We start from the raw sequence: 25,801 nt of genomic DNA on the forward strand, positions 1-25,801 counted from the left end.
ACCAACTAGACCTGGAGCGGACTTTCCCAACCCTGGAGAGAACGGACGTCCTAAAACCTGAAACTCGAGGCATGAGGCGAGTTCAAGGGAACGGATCCAAGTCCCTAAGGATACAAGAGAAGGAGATGGAAACGCAAGTGAAGCGAGGAGCCCCAGGAGCCTCCAGGAGGCCGCCCTCAACTGAGGGCAGAGCTGCTCCCGGGCAAACGGCAGTTTTCCTAAGTTAAACAGGTAGCTGCCGGAGCCCTCACTCTTCCACGAGGCCACAGGGACAAAAAGCCCTTTTTGAAGGAGGCAGAGCCGGTCTCTGCCCCCGCAGGATGACCGGGCAGGGGGCAGGCTCCGAGCACTCTCGGTGCCCCAGCCCGCCGTGCAGTGTCCCAGCAGGCAGAAGGAGAGCCAGCTTTTATAAGGGACACGCCCGGTCGCCGGGAGCACGGGCAACAGTGGGCGACAGTGGCTCGTCTGTGAGCCTGCCACGGAAACTGCCCTCCACGAGTCAGCCTCAGCAAAGGAATCCTAAGCCACACCAGCGAGCCAGCCCGGACCTCTGGCGTTTCCTTGTCTGTCTCCTGGGCCAACGGGATTTTCTACGGCCCCGAGTACGGGGCCAGAAGCGGGGCAGTGCCGCAGAGGCAGGAAGGAGCAGAGCGACCCTGGCGAGGTGCAGAGGGGGATGGGGACGCGTCCCCTCAAACCAGCTCCTCACTTGGAACCCCTGCTCCCCCCCGCCCTGCCCCCGACAGGAGCCTGACAAGGTCGGCCTTCTTGGTGAGGCAGTCCCAACCGCCTGGAGCGGTCACACCGTCCCCCGTCCCCTCACCCTGATTTGTTACTAAATATAACCACACTGTCGAATTCCCCGCCGGAAAGCACGGTACTTGTTTTCATCCGTCTCTTGCACTAGAATGTGGACCATGAGGACAGGAACCCCATGCTGTGTGCACAATCCTACAAGAGCCTGCTCGCAGTATGCCACCAACCAGTGCTTCTCTCGCCTTTTCTTTAATCAGCGGCCCCACACAGAACTAGTATATAGTAGAAGTATGCTCAGCTGATTCAACCTTTGCTTGGAATTTTAAGATCAGGAAATATTCGGGAGGGAGACAAACCATAAGAGACTCAACTACTGAGAACTAAGGGTTGATGGGGGGTGGGGGAGAGGGGAAAGTGGGTGGTGGGCATTGAGGGGGGCACCCGCTGGGATGAGCACTGGTATTGTATGGAAAGCATTTGACAATAAGTTTAAAAAAAAAAAAAAGGGAAATATTCTTCAGGTTTTCAAAAGCTAAACTTAAGCCGAATTAAGAAACGCATGCGCATGCGCGTGCACACCCCCCCCCCCAAAACACACATTAATCCTTAAGTAGTCCAGTCTTGCTTCTGCCAAACTTCTTTAAACAGTTCTGAAAACTGAGCACCACCCTATGGGCAGACGGCAGCCTACCCAAGGACTTGAGGGTCTTCTCACTGTCTCAACTGCCCCACCTCAGGGCCCATGGTAACATGGGGACACTGTGACCCTTGGGCTGCGATGCTGCATGTTAACGTGGCCTGTTACCATGGAGCTCGCAACTCGGTATTAAATGCTGCTTTAATTGTAAATAACTGGGCAACTACCCACAGAGTAGGGGGTCAAGAGTTTACAAACAGCAGGAAACGTTTTCAATAAAGGAGAAAATACTTTCACAAACAGCGTCAAGACCTGTTTTTCACTTACGCCAGACTAACTGATACATGGGGAGGGGCAGTTGGACAATAATGCGGCTCACTGTTCCACGTGGGTCACTTGTTGCCCAGCGGGGCCCCAGCCCAGGAAGGCTCCCGACGCCCTGGCCTGGACCACAGCCCATGCTGGCCTCTCTAAGCCCAACACTGTAACCAAGACACAAAGTCCTTTGCGATCTACAGTTCTGTAAAAATCATAACAGGCTCACGGGATGAGAGAATCCTTTAAGTGACAGTTTTAAGAACCAGATTTCTGATTAGAAGACAAAATCCTCACTCATTCCGTCACACTACGGCATGCACGTCTCAAATTTTCTCACCAAATAGCTGAAAGCTTACACATTAGCAGAATCAACGATAAAACCGAATGCGTTCCCCGCACACACCAGTCTTTGCGGTTGTTAGTTAACAGTCTACATTCTTCAGACTGCAGGAAATGAAGTCCCTTTTCTAGCTAAGTCCTCCCAGGAAGAGTGTCCCACCAGCCTCATCTCTGCGAGGACCCACTTCCCACATCAGCTCCAACGCGAAGGCACCTGCGTAAAGCGCACTGGAGGGGGCAGAAGGTGCTTGGAGAAAAGCAGAGGGGCACAGTCCCGGAAGAGAATGTAGGTGGGGGACAGGAGGACCCGCGGTGCCCTGGATGCAGGTGTGACTTTTTGTAACGCGGTAAATTGCAGAGACGGCTCAGAAAGCCAACTCGGGCCCTTGAGACTTGTGCCCCAACTGGCTTCCAGGGAGGTGCCGACGAGAGCCCCCACCCCAGGTACACCATCTGGAGGCAGGTTGGTTTTCCGCAGGAAAACGAACATTTCACAAGCCCAGAAATGCAACCTTTCATGAAATGCTTATCATTTGGTCAATGACTCAGAACTGTCCTTTTCTTCATAAGGAACGAAGACCATTTGAAAACTTAGGGGACACAGTCAGCTAGCTTTTGACAGACACCTGGGCCCCAGCGCACCTCTCCTGTAGCGGTCAGTCACATGATGCAAGGGGTCCTTGACCCTCAGTGTAACCTGCTGGCAGTTTGTTTACCCTGTACCACACAAGGGATCCTGCATATCACCAGCTCCTTGTCCCAGAGAATCAGACTGTTACCCGGAAAACATAGTTGGCTATAAGAAAACCATAACCCCTCACCTAGAATTCATAGAAACTTACGGGAGCCTTCTTGTCGATGGGCTTAATGACAAACTTTTTGTCACTGAAAGAGATGTTCCTGATTTCACTCCACGGAAAGCCAATCTTTGGGGTCAACCTGAGGTTAAAAAAGAGGGAAGGGGATAGTTAGATGTGTATTTGGATTGCAAATCTATTCTTAGAATTTTTGCTTCAATTTGAAAAAGTATAAAGCCCAGGAAGCACAGTATATAACACACGTTACCGGAGTTCCTACCTGTGCTAGGTGAGGTCAGGTCCAGGCTCCAGCAGACCTGCACCGGGCCGCACCAGCCAGTAAGCTCCAGGTCAACTCGGATTCCTGACCCGGTGCACCCTTTCACCCTGTGACAGCTTGCCCAGCCATCTCCTGTAGCCTAACTGGGTCCTTGTGCCCAGAACCCCACTTCTAGTCACTGGGTCTGATTCATTTCCCTTGTAGTCAATCCATTCTCCTCTAAACTGCCAACACAGGAATCCTGTTTCCATAGGATGGAATCCAGGGGCCTCGACTTAGCATCCAAGAGGCTTCCGATCGAGCTCCTGATTCACACCCAGGCCCTCAACACCCGTCCCACGGCCCACCTGGCCAGTAGAGCTCCCTGCTCTACGCCACAAACATACACCCTCAGGCCAGCTCAGCCTCCTTCAACAGCCTTGCCTCTTCTTGACCTGTAGTCTCTTGTGCTACATCAACTATTCTCTTCGTGTTTTCCCAATTCCTCCGTTTTTATTGAGCTCTTTGAAGACCAGACAGGTAAGCTTTCTGATGTCAAAGTTCATGTCTTAGGTTTTCTAGGCATGCTGTACTCAGAGCGGCTGCTTGCTGATGGAAACGGAAAGGTGCCTGGTGTGCTTCCACTCCAAGAGTGCCTTGCTCATTTTCTGTGGGCATCATCTGTCCATGGCTGCAAGGGGGGGTACTGAAGTCCCTACTCTTACCTATTGTTGTCTATTTCCCCTTCATGTGTCAGAACTTGCTTATTGTATTAGGTGCTCCAGGGCTGGGTGTGCATGTATTTACAGTTGTTTGAGGTCCCTGATGAGGACTTGGTATGGACTCTGCTCTTCTGGGTCTCATCTTAGGGGTGCATGGCATGTTCACCTGGCTGGCCAGACACCCTCCCGTGTCCTCCTCCAACTTCTATGACAGCACGAGGCCCACAACCCCCTGAGGAAAGCCCCAGCACTTCTCTGCTTGGTCGCTACTAGCCGACCACTGGCTCAAACTCTGGCTCTTTAGCATTCCCAGGAGAAGTTCTCTAGAGGGTTAAGACCAACCACATGGCTCTTACCACACGACCCGCCCCTGTTCTTCATCTCTTTCGCCCTATGCTTTCAACATATTACCATGGACACCATCTAGAATGACAGACCCTCATACCACCATCCAAAGATCCTACCATCAAAACCCAACCTTTCCCCCAGGTCATAAAAACTTTCAATTTAGAAAATAAGCAGAGATGGACAGAAACCAATTGCCTACCAACACGTTTAAATAAAAACTGATGGGCAATGTAGGTTTGCTATGACAAGCCAGTTCAAGGTGGCAGGGTGGCTTCTGATGGCCAAGAGAGGACACCCAAGCCTCACAGATGGCTCTTCTGGGACACAGCAGTTCCACACACCTGGAGGAAAGAGGTCAGGGTACTGGCCAGTCCTTTTTGGCATTCGCCTTTTTACAGCTCTGTCCTCCAGGGTCACCAATGCCTGCTGAAACGTATCTGGCCAACATGCCTCACACAGTCAGACACGCAAGACGTTCACTCTGCTACTGAGCAAAGAGGTGACGTTGTTTGCAGGCCTCTGAGCACCAGAAAGGAACTCAGGATACCACCTAGTCCCACTGCTGGCTTTAACCCAGGTCCTTACATGGCTGTAAGAGGGACAACAGGTAGACATCTGCTGCTTCGTAGCACCCGCTCCACAGCACGAGGCCTCTCTGCTAGCTCATTTCTCACCTGTGCAGTCACCACCGCAGCCAGATTTCCAACACTCAGAATGCCAAGGAGGTAAGGACCTCAGGTGCTCAGTTTTTGTTTTTGTTTGTTTTTTTTTTTTTTTTTTTAAGATTCTGCCTCTTCTTTTTAAGTTTATTTTGAGAGAGAGTGTGCATACATGTGTGAGTGGGGGAGGTGCAGAGAGAGAATCCCAAGCAGGCTCCGGGCTATCAGTGTGGAGCCTGATGCGGGGCTCAAACCCTCAAACTGTGAGATTATGACCTGAGCCGAAATCAAGTGTCGACCTAACTGACTGAGCCACCCAGGCAGCCCTGAGGCTCCTAGCTTTATATGGGGTTCTCAAAACAGTTCTAATCCCAGAAAACCTGGACCTTCAGGTTAGACAGGCATCTTTCTTTTAATTTTAAGGATTGGGCATCCGGTCACCATGCCCTCCAGCCCTCTGCTTGCTTTCTGAGGTGTCTGTAAAGTCTATCTTTTTAAGACTCTGGAACCTCAATATAACGGTTTACAGCCGTTCAGAAACCTAACTGTAGGATCAGAGATGGGACTACATATTTTTTTTAAAAATGGGATTCTCCAAACAGGGACCAGAGCTCTTTAGAGAAACAGCTGATTCCAGGGCTGGAGGAGGAAAAGTACGAGATGATCCTGGAACATCTTGAGGAGCCAGGAAGTAAAGAAGTGCTCAAAAAAATAACGGGGTCTGTCTGGGGTGCCTGGGTGGCTCAGCTGGTTGAGTGACTGACTCTTGGGACTCTTGGTTTCAGCTCAGGTCATGATCTTGCAGTTTTGTGGGTTCAGGCCCCACATCGGGCCCTGTGCTGACAGAGTGGAGCCTGCTTGGGATTTGCTCTCTCCCTCTCTCTGCTCCTCCCCCACAAATGTTCTCTCTAAGATGAATAAACAAAAAAAAATTAAAAATGGGGTCATATCAAAAGGGCACAGGAGCCAACTCGAAAGGGATCCTAAAGGCAAATCTTAATTTGAACAAAATAACAATGGTAATAGATTATAGCTTGTAGAATAAAATATCCATGAGTAGAAAACTGACTCTGTTCAGAAACCATACATGTAAAAGAAATGTTGTGTTGTTTTGTGTGTGTGTGTGTGTGGGGGGGATCACTGTTTCCTCAAAACCACAGTAATAATTGTTTAAGACTTGCGAATGGATGCTAGAAGAGATTAAAGTATAATGAGAAACAGGGTATTTACATAGTTCCCAAGTGTCTGCCTGAAATGTACTTACTGACCACAAAGGGAAGGACAGTAACTTCACAAAGAAGCCTGGCAGACAGCACCCTGACCAGACACCAAAGTTAACACCACCAGCAGTGGTAAAATATTCCCACACCACGCACTGCCTCGTGAGAGGCCCCGGGAAGGCATGACAGACCTCTGTGGGATTCCTGCCCAAAGCGCAAAATTCAAATCTGAGAAAACACGACACAGATCCAAGCTGAGGGACTTTCTAAAGAGTTAATGGCCAGTAGTCTTCCAAAGTGTCAAGGTCAAGGCTGGGGAGGAGGCAACTAAGTGCAGGTGTGAGTCTGGGCAGGATCCTGGGGCAGAAAAAGGACGTTAGTGGCAACTGGGCAAAATGGAAATAGGGTCTGTATATTGTGAAAAGCATCGTGTGAACACTGACCTGGACTGTGGTTATGTAAGATGTTAACACACGGAGCAGCTGGGTGAGGGCATATGGGAATTCTTCATACCTGCTACTTTTGGAACAATTTTAAAGTCTGAAATGATGTCAAATGAAAAAAGATAAATGGCTAAAAAATTTAAATTCAAAGTATGCAGGTGGGGGGAGTGATGATACTGTTCTTCTGTATCTTGACAAGAGTCTGAATTTTTCAGGCACATGTCTGTTCAAACGCAGCAAATGGGGCTGCCTGGGTGGCTCAGTACATTAAGCGTCCAATCTCATCGTTTTGTGACTTCGGGCCCTACGTTGTGCTCTGCAATGACAGTGCAGAGCCTGCCTGGAATTCTCTCCCTCTCTCTCGCCCCTCCTCCGTTCTTGTTGCTTGCTCTCTCTCTCAAAATAAACAAACTTAAAAAAAAAAAACTCAACAAATGAACACTTAAGAAGTGTGCATTTCAATGTACTTGAATATTACATCAAACAAAAGACAAGCAAGAGCTCTAGTAAACAACATGCATTTTGGGGAAGGCACACAGATGCCTGCAATTTACTCTGAAATGTATCTGGAAGAAAGGGGCCCGAGGTTGCAGTGACGTGAGGCTGAGCAGTGAAGCGCTAAGGACAGAATCTCTGCAGGCACGGGACATTCACAATAAAATCCTCTCCATGTTGTGGTTTGCTTGAAATTTTTCATTAAAAACATTTAGAAAAGGTCTGGGGTGTTGGAAGGGGCTGGAGGTCACTATGGGCTCCACAGACGGCTCTGCGGGCACTCCTACAACAGAAGCAAACATCCTGATCTGAACCAGCAGGGGCCGATCCAGGCGTGCCGCCACCTCTTGGCAGGGCAGGTGTGTCAAGGAACTGTCCCCACGCATCCCTTGTGCCCACCTCCTGCCAGCCACTCCTAACCAGGTCCTACCGCTTCTCCCTTGGCCCTCATGCACATCCAGACACACAGAGGCCAAACCCTCCTCTTCGCCAGTCGGAGGGGAACTTTTAAACTCAGTACTCTCAGTGGATTAGCTGTATTCCCTTCAACGGTCTCTGCAAGAGACTAGGAGGTTTTTCCGGAAATTCTGTTCCACGTTCAAGTTAGGGCTCCAAAGACCAGAAAGGAGAGAAGTATCTGACAATTGCATATCTGGTAAAAGAAAACTCCCACAAATCCAAAGAACTGCCTTTTGCTCTCCTCTCTTAAATAGGTAACCTGTTAGCACTAAGGCACAAAGATGTAACATACACACAAAAAGGGGGGGTGGGGGTGGAGGCAAAATTAACATATCGTGCCTATGAGCGTAATTTTAGAAACTGGAAATAATTTCTTAAGTATCTACATGATACATAAATACCATATACACTGTATTACAGTTTTACGATCCTGTACTGCATATACTATATGCTGTAGTATACGTATGCTGTATATAACCAGTATGCTATAGAACCTAACAATAACCACTGGCTTACTATATACATAATAAAGCTAACAAAACAAGTATAGATCAGTGTGTGTGATTTACCACTCTGAGCGAGAGATTTAAGGGAGAAAGACACTGGTCCTTGTCTGGCCCCAGCTTGTCTACAGCCCTCTGCAGCATTCGCTCCCTTCAAGGGCCCAGAGAGTCACACGGCGCAGACTCCTGCCCCTGGGAGGACCAGGAAGGCTGCAAGGAGAGGAGGGTGGGGGAGGGTGAGCCCTGGGAGCACAGAGGTGCTCTCGCAGGACTGAAAAACGCGGGGGCAAGGGCGCACTCCTCTCACGGTTCTGTTTTGGGTCTGACGATGCCAGGTAGGATCACATAACACACTAATGGGAACTTCCTTTGCTCCCTCTTCATCTACGGTTTACAGAATGAAAAAGACTAAGATGCTTTCTGTCCCACGCGTTCCCACTCCGTGGTTACGTACACACTGAAAAGGGACCTCAAGAGACATTTCCCAACCAGGATATATTTAGTTCTAAAAAGGGATAATAAAGGTATATTTGTTTATCTGCAGGTGCACTAAGTCTCTCCTCGCCCAACTTACATACTCAAAAGATCCAATTTCTCACTTGAACAGCGCTCCACGAACATCAGTTCTCACTGCTGGCCCTGCACCGAGGGGGGTAACCCAACACCCGCCACAGCCAGGACTTGTCCCAGCGCGGCTCAGGCTCGAGGCAGGGTCCTGCTGGCGCTGGTAAGCAAGCTGTCCATCCTTGCTGGCGAGGAGAACCACCTGGGCCCGCTGGTGACCGAATGTCTGGCTAAGTGTTTCTTCCTAACTGAAAAGAGGGGTGCCCTCCGAGGCAGAAGTGAGGTCGCCCTACGCCCCAGTCTTTGTTGGGGAGAAGACCCCTTTGAGAGGACTGTCAGTTTCACTGGTAAACTGGGGGTGGGGGCAGAGGGAGGAGAGCAGGGATCGACTGAATGAGCCGTGCAACTCTAATTTTTACTTGGGAAAAATTAACATATAACTTGTGGGCTGGAGGTAGTTACCAGCTGACATCAGCAAGTTCCTGCCCGTGGCTGTTTCCTGCAGCTGGAAAAACCTGTCCGGACAGCCCCGGCCACGGCTATGTTACAAAATCTGCTCATTCAAGAAATGAGTGCAGAGACACAGGCAGTTTCCCACACACGTTCCCACGAGGGCACCGCGTTCTCACTGTGTGTGCACCGCCCGCTACCAGCCACCACCCTCCAACTGAGGCGCCTCCGGAAGGACCAGGCGCTGGTTTCTGGAGTCTCCCGGACCGTTGACGTTTCCCTACAACACGGCTGCCAGCACACTTGGGGAAGCAGCACACCAGGAGTCCTCAATAACTCACTTCTAGATTCTTGGGGGAGTTCCTGCCATTCTCTGATAAGCGTATCAGGTCCTACACCGTAACCAGAGTCCTCCCTGACTGGAACCATAACTTCCGGTAAGAGTGACTGTCCTCCTCCAACTCTGGCACTCAGGAGAGGGTCTGGGAAGGCCTGCCACGGGCCTCTGCCTGACCCAAGTCAAAGGTATCCGTACCCTGGGTTCTGGCAAGAAGACAGATTCTTCACGTGACATCACCAGTCGCGGGCAGCAGCATGCCCTTCATGGAGGCCACAGAGAGGGTTTTGGGGGGCTCCGAGAGCCCGGGCATGGAGAAGAGCTGCGACGGGAGGAGATGTGTTCTCCACAGACAACATGGAGACCTTGCCCCCGCTGACTCAGATCTTTTTCTCTGTGTATCTAGCTCCCTGGCAGAAAGCAGACACCCATGCGCAGTGTCTGTAACCACAGGGAAGGGCAAAGGAAGCCGCAGGGCCCAGCTGGCTCCATGCTGGCTCTGGCTCTTGCAGACCTTACTCAATGCACACAGCTAGCACGGGGCAATTAGATACTCTCACAGGCTCAGAGGATTTAGCTAAACTGTCTGTACATAAGCCACTGTTTACAGAACCTTAAGGTCTCTGATAGCACTGTAACCATCCCTGGTTGGATTAGCACAAGCCTTAAGCCACCAGCACAGCTAGGGCTGCCTGGGTGGTATCTGTGGGTGTGCTGGTGCCTATGGGCAGCTGGTGGCCGGGCCTCAGCAGACGGGCAGGGGAGGCCTTCCTGCAGCTCCGGCATGTGGGGTCACGGGTCAGCACACACCAGGGCTAGTGAACAGGCTACAGTGACGGAAGAGAAACGGCAAACACCTCGAGCTGACCTCGGACACAACGTGGGCACATCACAGCCGAAAAGCCCTTAAGAGAGTCACGCGCTAGACAAATGTGTCAAAACACACTACACATACAGATGCCATTTTCTCCACCGTTTCCAGCCCCGATACCCCACCCACCGAAGATAATTACAAAGTTCAACTCACTTATCATCTTTCTCATAAATATTCAGTCCGAGGGCATCAACTCCAAGCCAAAGGTCTGTTCCCTTCTTGTTTTTGATCTCAAAGTAATTGATCCCATACATTTCCAGGTCCTGGGCAATCTTCAGATACTCCAACATGGCACTGTCTCTGGCGGGCGGAACAAACAAGCGTGGTCATTAGAGCCGCGTCCCGAGCCATGAATCCGCTACCAGGGTCTTCGGCCTCAGGCAGGTCGTGCAGGGTGGGCCCACAGCCGTGGCTTAGCGGCTGCCCCTCTGCTGACTGTCCACGCCTGCGCCCCAAGCTGTCCTGGATGCTGACCACCCCACCGATGCGCTTCAGACATTCTGAAAGGACTGAACGGACTCATGCTGCTTTCTCTGGACACAAAGATCTTCCTTTTATTTATTTTTTTTTTAATTTTTTTTTTCAACGTTTATTTATTATTTTTTTTGGGACGGAGAGAGACAGAGCATGAACGGGGGAGGGGCAGAGAGAGAGGGAGACACAGAATCGGAAACAGGCTCCAGGCTCCAAGCCATCAGCCCAGAGCCTGACGCGAGGCTCGAACTCACGGACTGCCAGATCGTGACCTGGCTGAAGTCGGACGCTTAACCGACTGCGCCACCCAGGCGCCCCAAAGATCTTCCTTTTAAATCGTATCGGTAGGCACGATCTTTCTCTTGCCCACACACTGCTGCAGGGACTCCCACTGTCTATTTCACCAGCACTTGCCACTTAGGCTTTGAGTCCCTTCCCTCCAACAAGAGATGCCTGGGACAGAGGATACTCGAAGGACACAACGGCTGTGAGGCCCAAACTGTAAATGAGCTTCTGAGGCTGAGGGGAGGGACACAGAGAATTGCTCGTGACGCCCGAGATGAAGAATCCAGGGCAACAGAATGTGGCCACTTCTTACACCTAATAGCCACATGTCACATCATGTCCCTCCTTCATGCTCCCTGAATAGCAAGGGGTTCTCACTTGGGATCAATTTTTTCCCATTTATACACCTTTGAAAGGAAACACTTTACAGACAATGAACAAGCCAGCACCTCTATGACAGGAAAGAAAAATAATGCTCTTTCCCCCTTGACTAGAACAGTGTTTTAGACACAGGACGGTCTCTCCTCTAAAACAAACAAGGGAGAAGACTTTAGGGCCTTAAGCTTGAACTAAATTGCTTCTTACCCCAGAGTCAGGAACACCCGGCTTTTATTTAGGGAAAACCTCCTGTGCAACCGTTACCTTTCACTGCTCTGTGGCACCCAGGCTGCAGCCCCGTGGGGTTCCTGAAGCACCACCCTGGGGACCCCAACTGAACTCCATGCAAAGGAGCCGGGCGGGAGGGAGGGGCCGCCCAGCACTCACTTGAGCATCCCGCGGTGCTCCGCGTGCCACACCTGGATCCGGTCCTCCCACTGGTCCCTGGTGAGCTTGTGCTGGTCCATGACTCTGGGTTGCAAAGGAAGAGGGCACAGAACTGTCACCACAAAGGGCCACAGAAGGCAAGCAGCAGGCCACTGCTCACCTGCAAACCTGAGTTTTCTTTCAAATAAGACCACACAGAGTGTTTCTACTTCCTGATGTGTAGCATTTCTGACCATTAACGACCTGAAAGACTTAGAACCTGGAATGAGACATACCCAGTCTTGCTGGAGAATTTTAAAGAGGTATTTTATATTTTAAGGGGCCTCTTCTTCCAAAAGGGGTAATTTATGTGACCATCAGTGAATACAAACCGATTTAATGGGGCCAAATCATTATACGCTAGGGAGAGCTAGGAATGGTCCCCGTCCTGCTACGTTTCTTTATCACAGACCCTGTACAGGTGGATCAGTGCCCGAGGGGAGGCCATGGCGGGTCAGCGCCTACGCCGGCCAGAGCACACGCGGGCCAGCACGCAGATTAGCGGGTGCTAGAGCCCCAGCCTGAAGAAGCATTTTACCCCTGTGCTTGCCAACTGCTTCTGCTCACACACACCACCTATGCCCTTCAAGGGTGCAACCCACCGCTCTCGTCCAGGCCTGGCCACCCTGTGCTCACCTTTGGGGGATCAGCCGCTCAGAGCTGAGGTACCCAGACTTGTGCGTTTCTTTGTTATAGTCTCCGAACTTGGCTTGCACAGCATAGGAGCCCAGGAGCACTGCGGTCTCAGGAGGGCAGTAAATCTCATCGCTGAGAATTCCCTCCTTCACTTGGAGGAAGAAAAGCTTCTGTGTGATGTCCTGAATGAGCTCCTCAGACACATCTTCGGGGTAGAACTTTGCCCGGAACTTGAATTGGAGAGGATTCTCCTTTCTGACCTCCTGTGCAGACACCTGGACGACAAAAGCCAAATGCCCTCTGCAAGTGTAGAGGATGAGACCAACCCCCCCGCCCCCTCCCTCCCTAAACACAGGTCATAACCACCGGGTCAAAAGGATCATGCAAGCCAGTTTTCAGGAGATAGCGTTCACTCCAAAAGTCACCTTTTTAGCACGTAAGACGAGAAAAGGCCAGTTAAAGTCCTATCGCCCTCCCATACTCAGCTGCAAGTCTAGCAGCAGCCAGTTAGGGACTCACCAAGCCACTAGAACCAGCCCCAACTTCTGGGAACAATGTTACCAATTCCAGAGAACTCGAATTTAGAAAGGGCCTGCCTAGTGACCTGTGAACCTGGCATCTGCCCGCGCGGCCAGTCGAGCCGTGAGCCACGGAACTTATGTTTAGTAACTGCTCATGTACCCCCCTGCCCATTGCCATCTCTAATTGCCCTCAGGCTTGCTGTAGTAATATGGGAGGAAGATGCAGGTTTGGGAAAAGGGACATTTTCAAACTGTGTGGAGAAAACACATTTAAGCTTCCTGCTTTTCTTTACAGTTGTTAATGGAATTATCCAGTCTTTCGAGTTGAAAGATAATCTATCACAGGTTCAAACAAAGCAATAACAGGTTCTTACAAAACAGTGAATGATTCATGGTCTAGAAGATTAACAATCTCATTGGGGGGAAAAAAAACTAAGGTCAACTAAAAGCTAAGCAATTAACTATCATATGCTCCAATGAGTGAGCAGTAAGGAGAAATCCCAGGATCTAATTTCCAACCAATATCCCCATTTACTGGAAACCTGTAACCTTTTTGTCTATAGAAACTTTTACACAAATAAAAAGAACAAAAAACAAAAGACAGAAGAAGGTGTTCCAGTTTCAAAGTTAGCAGAGCAGACCAACACTCAAATATCCTGTGAATAGTTAACTCTGACTTACCTTTTTATCTAGTTTCAACCAGGTAGGAAATCCTTTATTATCCACATACTGGAGGCCAAAGTACCACACTTCCCTAAGGCCGATGGTCTTGACCACCTGCGTGAATGAGACAGAGGGGCAGAGGCTGACGTCTGGAAGGGCAGGAGGCACACGGCACAGCAGGGTCGCCAGGAGAGCCAGGTGCCGGCTGCCCGGTCCCACTGCACAACACCTCTCCTGCACCATCCCAGGGAACCTGTTACCAACAGAGGCTGCTCCTCCAAAGCCATAGATGGCTTATTTTTAACATACGTTTGAGCAGATTCAGGGTTCACTTTAAATCTCAGACAATCATTAAGACCTTGTAAACTCTTGCCCCCCCTCCTCTTACCCCACCCACGCTTTCCCAAGTAAAGACAACCAGCTGGGGTGGAGCGAGCACACACAGCCGGACCCCACCAGGGAACACCAGGGAGAGTGTGTGGCCCAGTGTGAATGCCCCTGTCAGGTGTGCTCCCATGAAAAAGGGGATGAAAGTCACTAATGTGAAGCAAAGGAATACTTGGGTCTTCCCTGGCTGCCTGTCTCTGCTTCTCAGTGGCCCAGGCCTCTGCTTAACTGGGAACAGGGCAACAGCAGTCCCCAGAGAGGCAGGAGAAAGATGGGGGCAAACTTCCAGGGAAAGGGGGGGGCAGGGGAGTTATGCTTCACACACCAAGGGATGACTAGCATTCCTTCAACCTCCAGAAATTTGGAATTCTGATATAGGAAGGTGTAATTCAACCTAGGTCATCGTCAGGATTTCACATTTTAAAATTCTCCACAGCACTAGAAAAAGTCTCCTGTGGTCCACTACAGACAGAATCCCATCCTGGTTATTCTTTTGTCTTAGGAACAGAAAAGCAACTTCCTGGGGACACCTGTTACACATCATCACAACTGAGTCCCAGGGCTTTGCTGCAGTTTAAATGCTGAGTCCCATGACATACAATGCTCAGCCTCTATATAAAAAGGTCACCATTCTTCAAATGTCATAAAGGGAAAGAGACCCAAACACATGAGAAATGACAAATCAGGTATCTGGAGCATTTGCTTAAAATAAAATTGGAAATTCCAAATAGACTCCTGCTTGGGAGCGTGTCTTCTCCTCTGCTGGGGGACCAGATACTTGCTGGGGCTCCAGGAGCCTGGTCGTCACACCCCCAGGAGGGACCCGTTCCCATCCCACTCGTTCCACTCTCCCATGGGGGGAGGGGGGCAGGGCCCCATCATGGCACGATGTGGAAGAACTTGGATGGTTCTGTGCCGACTCCCAAGTCTCTTGGGAACCCTGCCTAAGTCCTGTCAGGGCAGCTAAGTGCAGGGAACGCTGCTGATCTGAAGACCAGGTTTTCCATACCCAATCCTGCTAATTTCACACTCTCTATAAACCTCCGTCTCAGCATCTGGATATAAAACCTGCCTTGCCTTCCTCTTCGGGTGGTCTCAGAGCGACCCATGAAAGGTCCACATACAGAGGCATCTGGTCTTTCCACTCCATGCACCAAACTGGAGCCTTAGCCTGGGTGCCAACCAGTGTGAGAGGATTCTGTCTGCTCCACCTCCCTTCCCACCGGGTCAGACCCCTGCTGATAGCCGCAGCCACAGCTCAGACTTCTCTTCCCCTCTGCTATGAGGCAGCCAGCCCCCTTGGCAAAGCAGATCACAGACTCCAGAACCACACTGTGGACGGAACCCTTGCACAATGAAACGCCTAACCCTGGGTACCCCGATCCGCCACACGTCTCTGTGGCATGAATCTCCCCACTCCAGGGTAACTGCCCGCAGAGTATATTTTAGAGCCTTACTTCTATTTCTATGGCTTCCCCAAAACGGCACACTTGAATTAACCTGCTTTCCTTCAGTCCATTCCAAAAACCAACCCCTAAGTCCTCCTTACAAGGGAAATCCAATATTCCTGAAAAAACACACTTCACCCTTCCCCTCGAGTATCCTTGGCTTACTAAAGCAGATACGCAACACGGAAGCGGAATTTGAACAGGTGTGGAGAATATTCCTTCATTTCTGCTTCAGCAGTGTTTTACATGGCAGTTTGGAATGGAAAATGCAGGGACAAGTCTACTTGACTCCACCTCAAGTGACAGCTGAACACAGGTTGTGATGATGGAAACAAAGGGCACACAAAGTCACAGCTCTCTCACTGCCTCCGGAACCGTACGATCTCACCTGGCTGTGCGGTGCTGGCCTGGGAGGCCCCCCATCAAGTCAGACCCCTGGATTAGAATCCAGGCAGATCCAGCAAGAGCGCTGGGGACGGGGACGGGGACGGGGATGGGGATGGGCCGGGCCGGGACCCACAGAAGAGACTCACGTTGCTCATGCGGTGGGAGAGAAGGCTTCGGACGAGCTTACCTCTCAACTGTCTTTCAACCCCTTCTACTTAAGGACCATATTCTAGTGCCTGGTAGTTTGGCCCAAACCTAGAATCAGGTGGAGCAACTGAGAAAAGGACACAGACTCCAAAGGCATCGAGAAGAAAACACGCGCAGCCTGGCTGGGGTGCGGGAAGGAGCCCCGGAAAGCACCCAGGGCACCCCTGATGGCCTACTCACGGGAAGGCGGGACCTTCGCAGTGTCATGTGCTGCCTTGGAAAGACACAGAAGGATAAACAAACGGATCTTCAAAAAGACAAGTGTAAGCAGGCTTATGATGCCACACAGCCAGAACCTGCCCGGGCCCTGGTGAGCACTATGACCTCAGGCAACTCTCTTCTCTAACTTCCATGTCCTTCCATGTGTCCATGTACACATAGAGTTAGTCGCTTTCCAGGTCAGCTCCAACCTCAGCACCCTCAGATTATATCGCATTTTTCTTTAGGGACACACCAAACTGAAAAGAAATTAAATGTGAACTCTGTGATCAGAGTTCTTTGTGATCCAGGTCCTACTGTTGAAGGCGGAGTTCGGGATCTTTCTGTCTCCCACTACTTCCCTTTCTGATAACTGACTGGTGGTAGAATCTCACTACCTATCTTGGAGGCTGGCTGAGATTCGGGCAGGAAACATGATTTGGGAACAGAGGTTCAAGTGGGATGTGGCCTTGTGTTCTGTTTAGCACACAGATCTGGGGACTTCACTTTCAGGGCTGGGGAACAGTATCATCGTGCTTGAATGTGGCTGATGGGGCTAACGAGCTCTGGAACAATTTAGATACTGAATTTATCCAGACTTGGCATGCTGACTGGATTTATTAAATACGTTTTTAAAATAACCCACACCTACCAACTGAGTTCAGGGTTCATTTTTTGTATACCTATTAACCCACAGCTCCATGCCTCTGTTAAGCAGATAATCTAATAAAAATACCTGTTTTTAAACCAATGCAGGGAAAAAAACCAAACCAATGCAAACACCAAACGAGTACAATCGCTCAACATGTAGGAACATGCCGAGTTCTGTCAACGTGGCACCCTGGACCAGGAAGCGGGGCGAACCCCGAGCGGTACGCAGCTCCATCCACGCCTAGCACATGAGCGTGCGGTTAAAAACGTCCGTGGAACCGGACCACCCAAGCGGAGTATTTCAGGGAGCAGGGCAGGCCCCGCTGCTCTCTCTGCTCCCTATGCTTCCAAAGGGTCCCACAGGCAGACACGGATGTCTCGGACACTGGCAGTGGTGTCACCGCGGACTCCTCACGCGATGTCGGAGAAGCGACACGCGAACAAACAAGGCAGATGGAGGCCGGGCAGGTAAACGGCCGAGGCATCGAAATTCTGTAACTAACCCCCAGTTTCCGTCTCCGCTTTAGAACAGTCACTTGAGGACAGCCCCACCACTCATTTACAGACAAGGACTCTGGTACGACCCACGTTCGAACCACTGACCCAACCCACACAGGGCTCGGCTGGCTCCACTTAATTTACTTCAGGATTCGCTTTCAGAAGAAACCTTTAGGTTTTTGCCCCAAGTCCAGCCTGACCGCGAAGAGTAAATGCCTCTGTCCTTACTGGGTATGGGCAGAGCCAGGCAATGACCTCACGAGAGCAGCACAGGCAGAACGGAGGTGTCCCTGCCCACCCCACGAAGCCCAGCACACACACCAGTGCTGGCCCAGCACATGGTGGGGATGAACCTACCGGGTGCTCACTTTTGGGGACAAGAAGCAGATATGACCAGACGCAGGAGGGAGTCCCCTACACCTTCTAAATTTGCTAGAAGTCACCCACCCTCCCTCAGCTCCTGATCACCACCCACTCCAATTTCTGGGCTTAGTGCTAGGGTTCAGAACATCACTTGTCCCATCAGCGGAGCCTCTTAGCCAGGCAGACTATAGCTCAAGGGACCTGTAAACTCATGTCTGCGCCTGTTGCCCTCCTGGAGCCCTGGCCCCGGAGCAGACTTTACTTAGCCCAGAGAAGCAGATCTTGTTCCAAAACTTGGAACTGTTCCATGGCAGAATTATCACCGCTTTCTGGGTGGCTCACTATGATCAGCGTTCTGCATCCACCTTCAGGTCTCAAGAAGAAATACGCAGGGATGTGGACGTGCTCTGCCTTGCCTAGCTCACGGGCTGTGCTAATGAAGACTTCAGAGCATCCCCGAATTTCCTCTCACAGGGCTGTGAACAGGGGCTACTCGCACAGGGTGTTTACAACAGTGTGAACCCCCTGGAAGAAGGAGAAATGTTCTCCTCTACAAAAAGAGGTAAGCCGCAAGCCAATATGCTCAGCAAAATTATTCAGATCTGCAAAAAATAATTTTCTAATTAGGGATTCTCCCTCCTAAGCTCAAAGACCAACCTGATCAAAAAGCTGTTTTCCTGTTGTATTTGGCTGGATGGCAAACTCCAGCTCCGCATCCATGGTGGTAACTCGGACGTTGATCTAGAAAACAGAACAAAAATGAATTACACTTAACTGGGTGCTCCTTTCTTGTAATGATCTTCTGAGCCGTCGGCATAAACTCAAAGCTACTTAGCAACACGGCAAGAGTAAATTCCTCACTGACATCCATTCTCATGCTGTCATGACACACACATGCGCACACACTCACACGCTGCGAGTGTCCACTCACAGTGGACAGCTGCTGAGTCTCAGTGTGTGCACAGTTTGGACTCAAACGCAGGCCTCCTTTGCTTTACTAATCACATTCGCATTTAGACCTAAGCTGGTTCTCTACAAAAATACCTTGATAAACACTTAACATTTCTCCATGCACCAGCTCGCACTGACCCTCACAACAGCCAAGGAAGGCACCAGGGGGCTGGCCAGCCTCCTTGAGAAGTCAGACCAAGACAGTAAGTGAAAGGAACAGAGAAGGAGCAAGCAATATACCAGAAGGTTTAGAAACATCAGAAACTGAATAGTGAAAAGAGAAACGGTCAGATGACTGATGACACATCAAAAGAGGATATTGTGCAGCAATTGAAATGCTAATTAAGAAGATGGTAGAAACGTGGAAAACTGCTTCAGAAATGAAAGCTATGACAAGCAAAATGGCACACATCCCATCAATACAAACCTGTAAGAGCCATCCAGCAGAGGACAGAAGTACGACATGGGGACGGACAGATCACAAGATGGTCCGAGCACAAGGAACTGAGGTGGGGGCGATGAGGGGCCTTAACGAGGTCTCTAACATTCCCATGGAGTGTTTTGTTTAAAAAACTCATTTCAAAGTAGTTTTCAAATATATCACTCGAGAAAACTCAAATTCACCAGCATATGAAACAGACAACATACTACTTTATGTGACTGTCCTAAAGAAAAACACCACCACACAGCAAGAGTAAAGCTTAAGTATCTTTTTTATTTTTTATTTATTTATGTTTTTACAAAGAGAGAGCGCAAGTGCATGTGAGCAGGAGAGACAGAGGGGCAGAGGGGGAGAGACAGAACCCCAAGCAGGCTCCACACTCAGCACAGAACCCGACGTGGGGCTCAATCCCACGACCCAGTGATCGCAACCTGAGCCGAAATGAAGAGTCAGACGCTCAACCAGTGCCTCACCCAGGCACCCCAGAATGCTCAATGTTAGGAAACACTTGCTTTTCACCATTTTTCGAGTGACATACGTAAGTAGCTGGATAGACGTGTACCCTAAACCCCTCCTTCCTCAGATGTAAGTATCACAGGGACAGAGCAACAGGACCAACGCTTTGCTGACAAAGGTCTAAGGAGAGCTGGCACACTACACATGCTTAGCAGTCACCACTCTGGTTGTCTCTTTAGGAACAAAACCAGTCTTTAGGGATGTTTTTTCCCCCCTAACCCTGAAGACTGATAGTGGAGAGATACTTTGATACAATCCACTGTGTCTTAAAGGTTCTCTGGTTGATAGTAAAGAGAAGGGAGGCATAAATTTTCCAGGATTTCAAGAAAAGTCTCCCTTTCAATCTCAAGTCTACAAATTAAAAAACTCGAGTTTACTGAGAAGCAAAAGGAAACATACTGTAAATTCTTCAACTATATTAAAACATAAAAACCTAAGTTTCTTTCCCTGCTGGCAATAATTTATTTTTTTAATAATCACAAAACAGCTATTATGAAGCAGAAGATAAAAGTACCTTTCTCAATTATGGTTCCAAATGCACATATTGGAGATGAAAAAGCAGCCCCAAGTCAAACATTCCAGTAGACGAATGTCGCTCCAATTACACACTCATAAGCCCACAAGGATACATCACACCCAAAACTAAGGTGGAGGCCCACAAATACGGGGTCTTCGATATGCTTTTCTGATTCACTGATTGCAAACTGATTACCAGGAATATTAAAAAAAAAAAATGATTTTAAGGTTTAAATCAGATCTACATTTGATTCCAAGTTCACACAACTCTTTGAAAAAGCAAATATCCAGTAAAATGAGTAGTTTTACTGAGGATGGGGGTAACAGGCCAGTAGTCCGTAGAAAGTAAACTTCTTAAAAATGAAGCATGAAGAGAAGGTCTGCATAACCTCCACAAAGTACACAAACCACCACAAGGACCTACTCTGCCGTCCACAGCTCCAACACAGCCATTCTGCCAAGTTTTAGTCGGTCTGGTCTTTCCAGAGAATTCTTTCTGTGAGGCCCAACACCCACCGGCAAGCATGAAGTGTGGTACAGAATCTCCAACAAAGACAGTGAGCCTAAATAAAGATCAGGGTGAGTTTATCTGGCATTGCAGTAACAAATAAAATTGGGACAAGTAACAGGAAACAAATAGGCTTTCCTCCATTGTTTGGTCTCCTGGCCCTGTAATTTCCAGTTCTGATTTGGGGACACAACAGAATTTTTCTTATTTTCAATCTCCCGCCCCCAAATTATAAATCAAATGAATTTTATCAACATACGGGTATATTCATATATAGCGCATGCTCTACAATATTGATAGGAGGCTGGGACGAGATATCTCAGGAACCCTAAACAACACGTGAACGAACAATACATGATGACCGGTGGCCGAGCTGCTCTGCATCACAGGTGCGTGCTCCTGGACAAGGTCACTGCCCCGCTAGTTGTTTCTCATGGGGGCATGAATGGCATTCCAGGCACAGGTGCTCGCTCTGCCAAGACTATCTCCAGTGCAGGTCTGAGCCCACCTGCTAAACACAAGTGTCCCCAGTCCCTGGGACAATCTAAAAGTGCTCCCATCATTTCCAGATGCTGAGGAAACGGGAGGCTGCTACCCAGACTGAGGGCCACAGAGAGGCGCTGTCTTCATCAGAAGCAGGATATAGAGCTCTGGGTTTACAAAGCCTGTTAAGATTATTTTCAATTTTATAGATCTTTAATAATGAAATACTGAAATATGGCACAAACTTGTATCCAAGTTTAAAATGAAGCACTTACTCAGATGACAAGACAATTTATATACATATTTTGATCCACTTATCCAGTACCTTTAAAGGAAATCAGACTTTAGCAATTAAGGAAACATGTCTAAATCCCAACTCTCCTTTTTGATTCTCTTTGTCTTGAGTTTCCACGGTAAGCAACTCTTTTCAGTACTGGGATGGAAGCTGATGCTCGTATCTGCAACTGTGCCACAGAAATAAAGTGGGCTTGTGTGGTCCTGCATGATCAATGTGAGCATGGTTCCACAAAAAAAGCCAGAGGTCCACAGGCTTAAAACATACTATCACACAAACCCAAACCGTGTGCAAACGTTGGGGGAAAGAATGCATGGTTTGCAACTTTTATTGTCTGGTAATTACCCCCAGGTTAAGTTTTTCTTATCAAAGGCAACATCTGCTGAAGGCAGCAAAATCCCATAGTAATGTGTGGGATACGTGTGTATAGACAGCATGCAGTCAGTCACTGAAAGTCTAACCCCAAAAGGCAGGGATTCTCTCAGGCTTGACACAATACTGAAAGCCTGAAAGCCTTTTAAACATTCTGCTTTGTTTAGGGGTGATGACAGTGATTCAAGTTGAGTTTTGCTCGAGTTCCCCCTCACGTGCACACAGACACACGTGCCCCATGCCGTGGACGGTGTAGACGGTAGCTCAACAATTCATGTCTCCCTCCCCGTGCTACTCCAACTGAAACTAAGAAACAAAGCCATACTGAGAGTTCTAAAATGTTACAACATAGAAGGAACTAGACTTAACCAGACCCCACTACGTATAATGGGAATTCATAAATAACTGTAGATAATGGAGTTAAGTTAGCAAAAGCTTTTTCAACTCCACAGATTAAAAATAATGAGGTCTTTCTACTGCTCTATGCCATGTCATAAATTTTAGAGTAAGAGGACTTGCTTAGACACAAGTCAAGAAAACATGTTAATGAAGATGCCCCAACACATCCAAAAAAAATGAGGCTCTAATGAGTATAATGCAGATTTTCCACACTGGCCATATTTAGCAGAAAAATCTTTCTTCTTTTTGCCCCAGCAGCCTAGCTTAGTGGGGAACTTGTGTTCTCATTTCAGTAAGACAGGCGCGTTTTTGATTACTAGAATATTAGTATATGCTGCAGGTCGGTCTGTATTTGAAAGAGACAAAGGCTATAAAAACAAAAATAGGAATGAAAAGTTTCATTTCTAAAACAAGAACAAATCTGGCCAGTAAAAGTTCTTAAATCTAAGCAAAATGCCATGCATGTTTAGTTTTTATGAAATGACTGCTGTTTCACAGGTGTATGAGCCATGCCTCTTGACTAGATAACGAATAGGTTATCTGATAGGGAATTTAACACATAGACCTATCTCTGCCTTAGTTAATGAAGTTAATGAAAACCTAACTGTAATGCTGTCTCTGTCCTCCCTCCGCTTAATAATCTACTCTAAAAAAATTCTATTTGCTGCTCTTATGGGTTAGCTCAGCTCAAAACTGTGACACTACATGCCAATGAACCACAGGGGTTTTATTTCACTGTTGGCAACCCACCCCAGCTAGCGGGCACATGGCATGCCCTGGAGGCTCGCTCACTGGGTGCCTGGGTGCCTACTGGGTGTCCTGGGTGCCATGGGCACTGCAGACAGAGGAGTCCGACTTCTCTCGCCCTTCTGTCACTTACAACATGATCGATAGAGATGGGTCTCAAGTAGCGCCCATTCACAGTTATTTCCAAATGGGTCCAACTATTAGAATCCCCAGTGCAGCCTGAGTTTCTCGGCCTCAGCCCAAGAAAACCAGCTGAATTCGGGGATCACTGAAACACGGGCAAGAGAACAGCAGCCAGGGGGCCCGGGTTTGAGAGCTGGTGTTGTAGCCTGAGAACTTCCTCCCACTGGGCCTCACACCCCGCTTTGTCTGCAAGCTGAAGTTTTGGACTAGAAGTCCCGAGGTCCCTTCCACCTCAGAAATGCTAGGTCTGAAGTCCAACAGCGCCAGGGAGGTGCAGGAGCGCAATGAAGGCTGGAGCTGTGAAAACAGGTGGGTTGACTTCTTAGGAAAGCTGTGTGGACGGACCAGAAAGATTGATGAGAGAAAAATAGCCAACTGTGATGCTACTAAAAGCCGGCCAGGAGATGGTTTTCATGGGCAAAAGGAAAGCTCATACCTGATTTCACATTTCCAGGAGGGAAAATGCAACTCTCTGGCTGGACACAGAGTAGTACACGTTTTATTGCTCTGATGCAACTGACCTCTTTTTCCAAGAGGAGAATGTAAGTGTGTTAAACCACAATTTTTTTTTTTTAAAATAAACTCAATTAACAATTTACCCTATTAAAACAAAAATAAATTGGGGCACCTGGGTAGCTCAGTCAAAACGACTGATTCTTGATTTCGTCTCGCATCATGATTTCATGGTTCAGGAGTTTGAGCCCCAAGTCTGACAGAGCCTGCTTGGGCTTCTCTCTCTCTGCCCCTCCCCACCTGCTCTCTCAGAATAATAAATAAACTTTAAAAAAAAGAAAAAAGAAACCCATTGTTCCTTTTGCTCACTCCCCCAGAAAGCTGAGAAACCACAAGCACAGGCCTGACAGCAGGTAGGGGGCCAAGACCCGCCTCCCTAGGCATCCCGGCCAATCCCTGCCCAGTGGTCCACATCCTGAAGAAAGCCCCTTCCCCTCATTTGTAATATGAAGTCCTGTGACTGGAAACGTTTTATCTATGAGGGATCTCCCAACTGTAACATTCTATAACTTAAAAAACTATCTGAACGGCTTCTGACACCACCCAAGTCAGGGGCGGTGCAGTTCTGTAGAACATTATCTGACCTTCATAGGGAGACAAAGAGGTGATACAAATGGGGGGGGGGGCTATCTGGAGGTCACATATGTTAAGGTGGTTTCTGTTTTCTTTTTCTTTCTTTAATGGAAAGGCTTGAGTGTCTTTGTTGTGTTAATATCTTTGGTGCAAAACCCCAGGGCAGTGTCCTAGTCAAAGTTCCCCAGGAATGTTCTACCTACAGAAGTTTCTTCCATGGAATATCCCAAAGGACTGGTATGTCTCAGAATGTACTCTGGAAAACATGATTTCTAAGTCTTCCCAGTTTATTTGATCAAAATGGTATCTAAAATGCCTTCTTGTCTTGTCTGAGAGGCATAAAAATGATATTGACAATGAAATACTGTATTTTACTTCTAACCCACGTATGGCTGTCATATTATCTGCCAGTTCTTTCCCTTGTTTTGGTAAATAAATCCAGTACCGCAATTTTTCCTTTGGGAAGTGCCCATTTCCTTCTGAAATACAATGAATTTGGTTTAAGATTACCTCTCTAAAAAAAAAAAAAAAAAAAAAAAAAAAAAAGATTACCTCTCTAATCACACTTTTTACAGAATAAATTCATAGTGCACTAAAGACCAAGAAGGAAACATTCAAGATCAATCAATTCCTCTACAGCCTTTACAGGCAAGCGCTCGTTTGTTTTCTTGGGCAAGGCAGTCAGATTTCATCTTAGTCGGCGGGTGGGGGAAGAAAGTTTGCAGTGATTTTCCTACCTACTTAAGCAGGAAAACCATTTAAAATACACAGCGAAATACAAACCGTAACAGATGAATGTTTGAATTTCAGGCAGTGGATTCAGTGATAACAGATTAATCCCTATACTATCACACCTGCATTTACTCAAAAATTAGCCTCAGTAGAACCATCCAAGCGCCACCAAGATTACATTGAGAGCTTGACCTTTCATAATCACTTAAAAATGTCAGTGCTGTTTTCCAACATTCCAGCCTTCTTCCGAAGGTGCCACTTCAGCAACTTCTAACAGCTTTCAAATATTTGGATAAGACCTTTCAAATACTTAGAAATGCTCTGATAGGAAGTAGATACAGTAAACTTTCTCCCACAAATGGGGGAAGCAGGGAAGTAGAACAAGGAAAAATTCTCACAACAGATAATAAATGACTTATAACAGTTTTCTGAAATGCTATTTTGGCTCATGTAATTCAATAATTATAGAGACTATTGTATTTTGATTTTCATGTTGAGTCATTATGTGTTCTTTTTTAATAACAGCTTTGTTGAAATATAACTTACACACAATTCGCCCATCTAAAACATGCAATTCAGTGGTTTTCAGCAGAGTTATGCAACCAGCACCGCTATCTAATTTTAGAGCATCTCATTCCCTTAAAAGAAACCTGGTGCCCATTAGCAGTCACCCCTGACAATACTTTCTCCCCAGCCCTGAGAAACACTCATCTACTTTTTGTCTCCATAGATTTCCCTGTTCTCAACAGGGCGTATAAACACTCTGCCTTCCATCAGTCAGTGTAATGTTTTCGAGGTTCATCCATGATATAGCCTGTACTGGGGCTTCCCTCTTTATCACCAAGGAACATTCCAGTGTATGGATACAT

At 48.3% G+C, this 25,801-nt stretch overlaps 1 protein-coding gene across 2 annotated transcripts in view; it reads right to left on the reverse strand.

The window, feature by feature from the left end:
* EZR (ezrin) overlaps nucleotides 1-25,801 on the reverse strand; it is a 51,837-nt gene that overhangs the window by 7,081 nt on the left and 18,955 nt on the right. Inside the window, exons 3-8 of one of the 2 annotated variants that reach the window (XM_030316707.2) lie at nucleotides 18,360-18,443; nucleotides 13,582-13,677; nucleotides 12,380-12,654; nucleotides 11,705-11,788; nucleotides 10,334-10,480; nucleotides 2,893-2,989 (exon numbers count right to left, since the gene is read on the reverse strand). In XM_030316707.2, coding sequence (XP_030172567.1) covers nucleotides 2,893-2,989; nucleotides 10,334-10,480; nucleotides 11,705-11,788; nucleotides 12,380-12,654; nucleotides 13,582-13,677; nucleotides 18,360-18,443 — 783 coding nt within the window. Of the gene's footprint in view, nucleotides 1-2,892; nucleotides 2,990-10,333; nucleotides 10,481-11,704; nucleotides 11,789-12,379; nucleotides 12,655-13,581; nucleotides 13,678-18,359; nucleotides 18,444-25,801 lie in introns of those variants that run through there. The other variant, XM_030316708.1, reaches the window with a different exon arrangement.

Source organism: Lynx canadensis, chromosome B2 (genome assembly GCF_007474595.2).
Source record: "Lynx canadensis isolate LIC74 chromosome B2, mLynCan4.pri.v2, whole genome shotgun sequence".
NCBI classification, from domain to species: Eukaryota; Metazoa; Chordata; class Mammalia; order Carnivora; family Felidae; genus Lynx; species Lynx canadensis.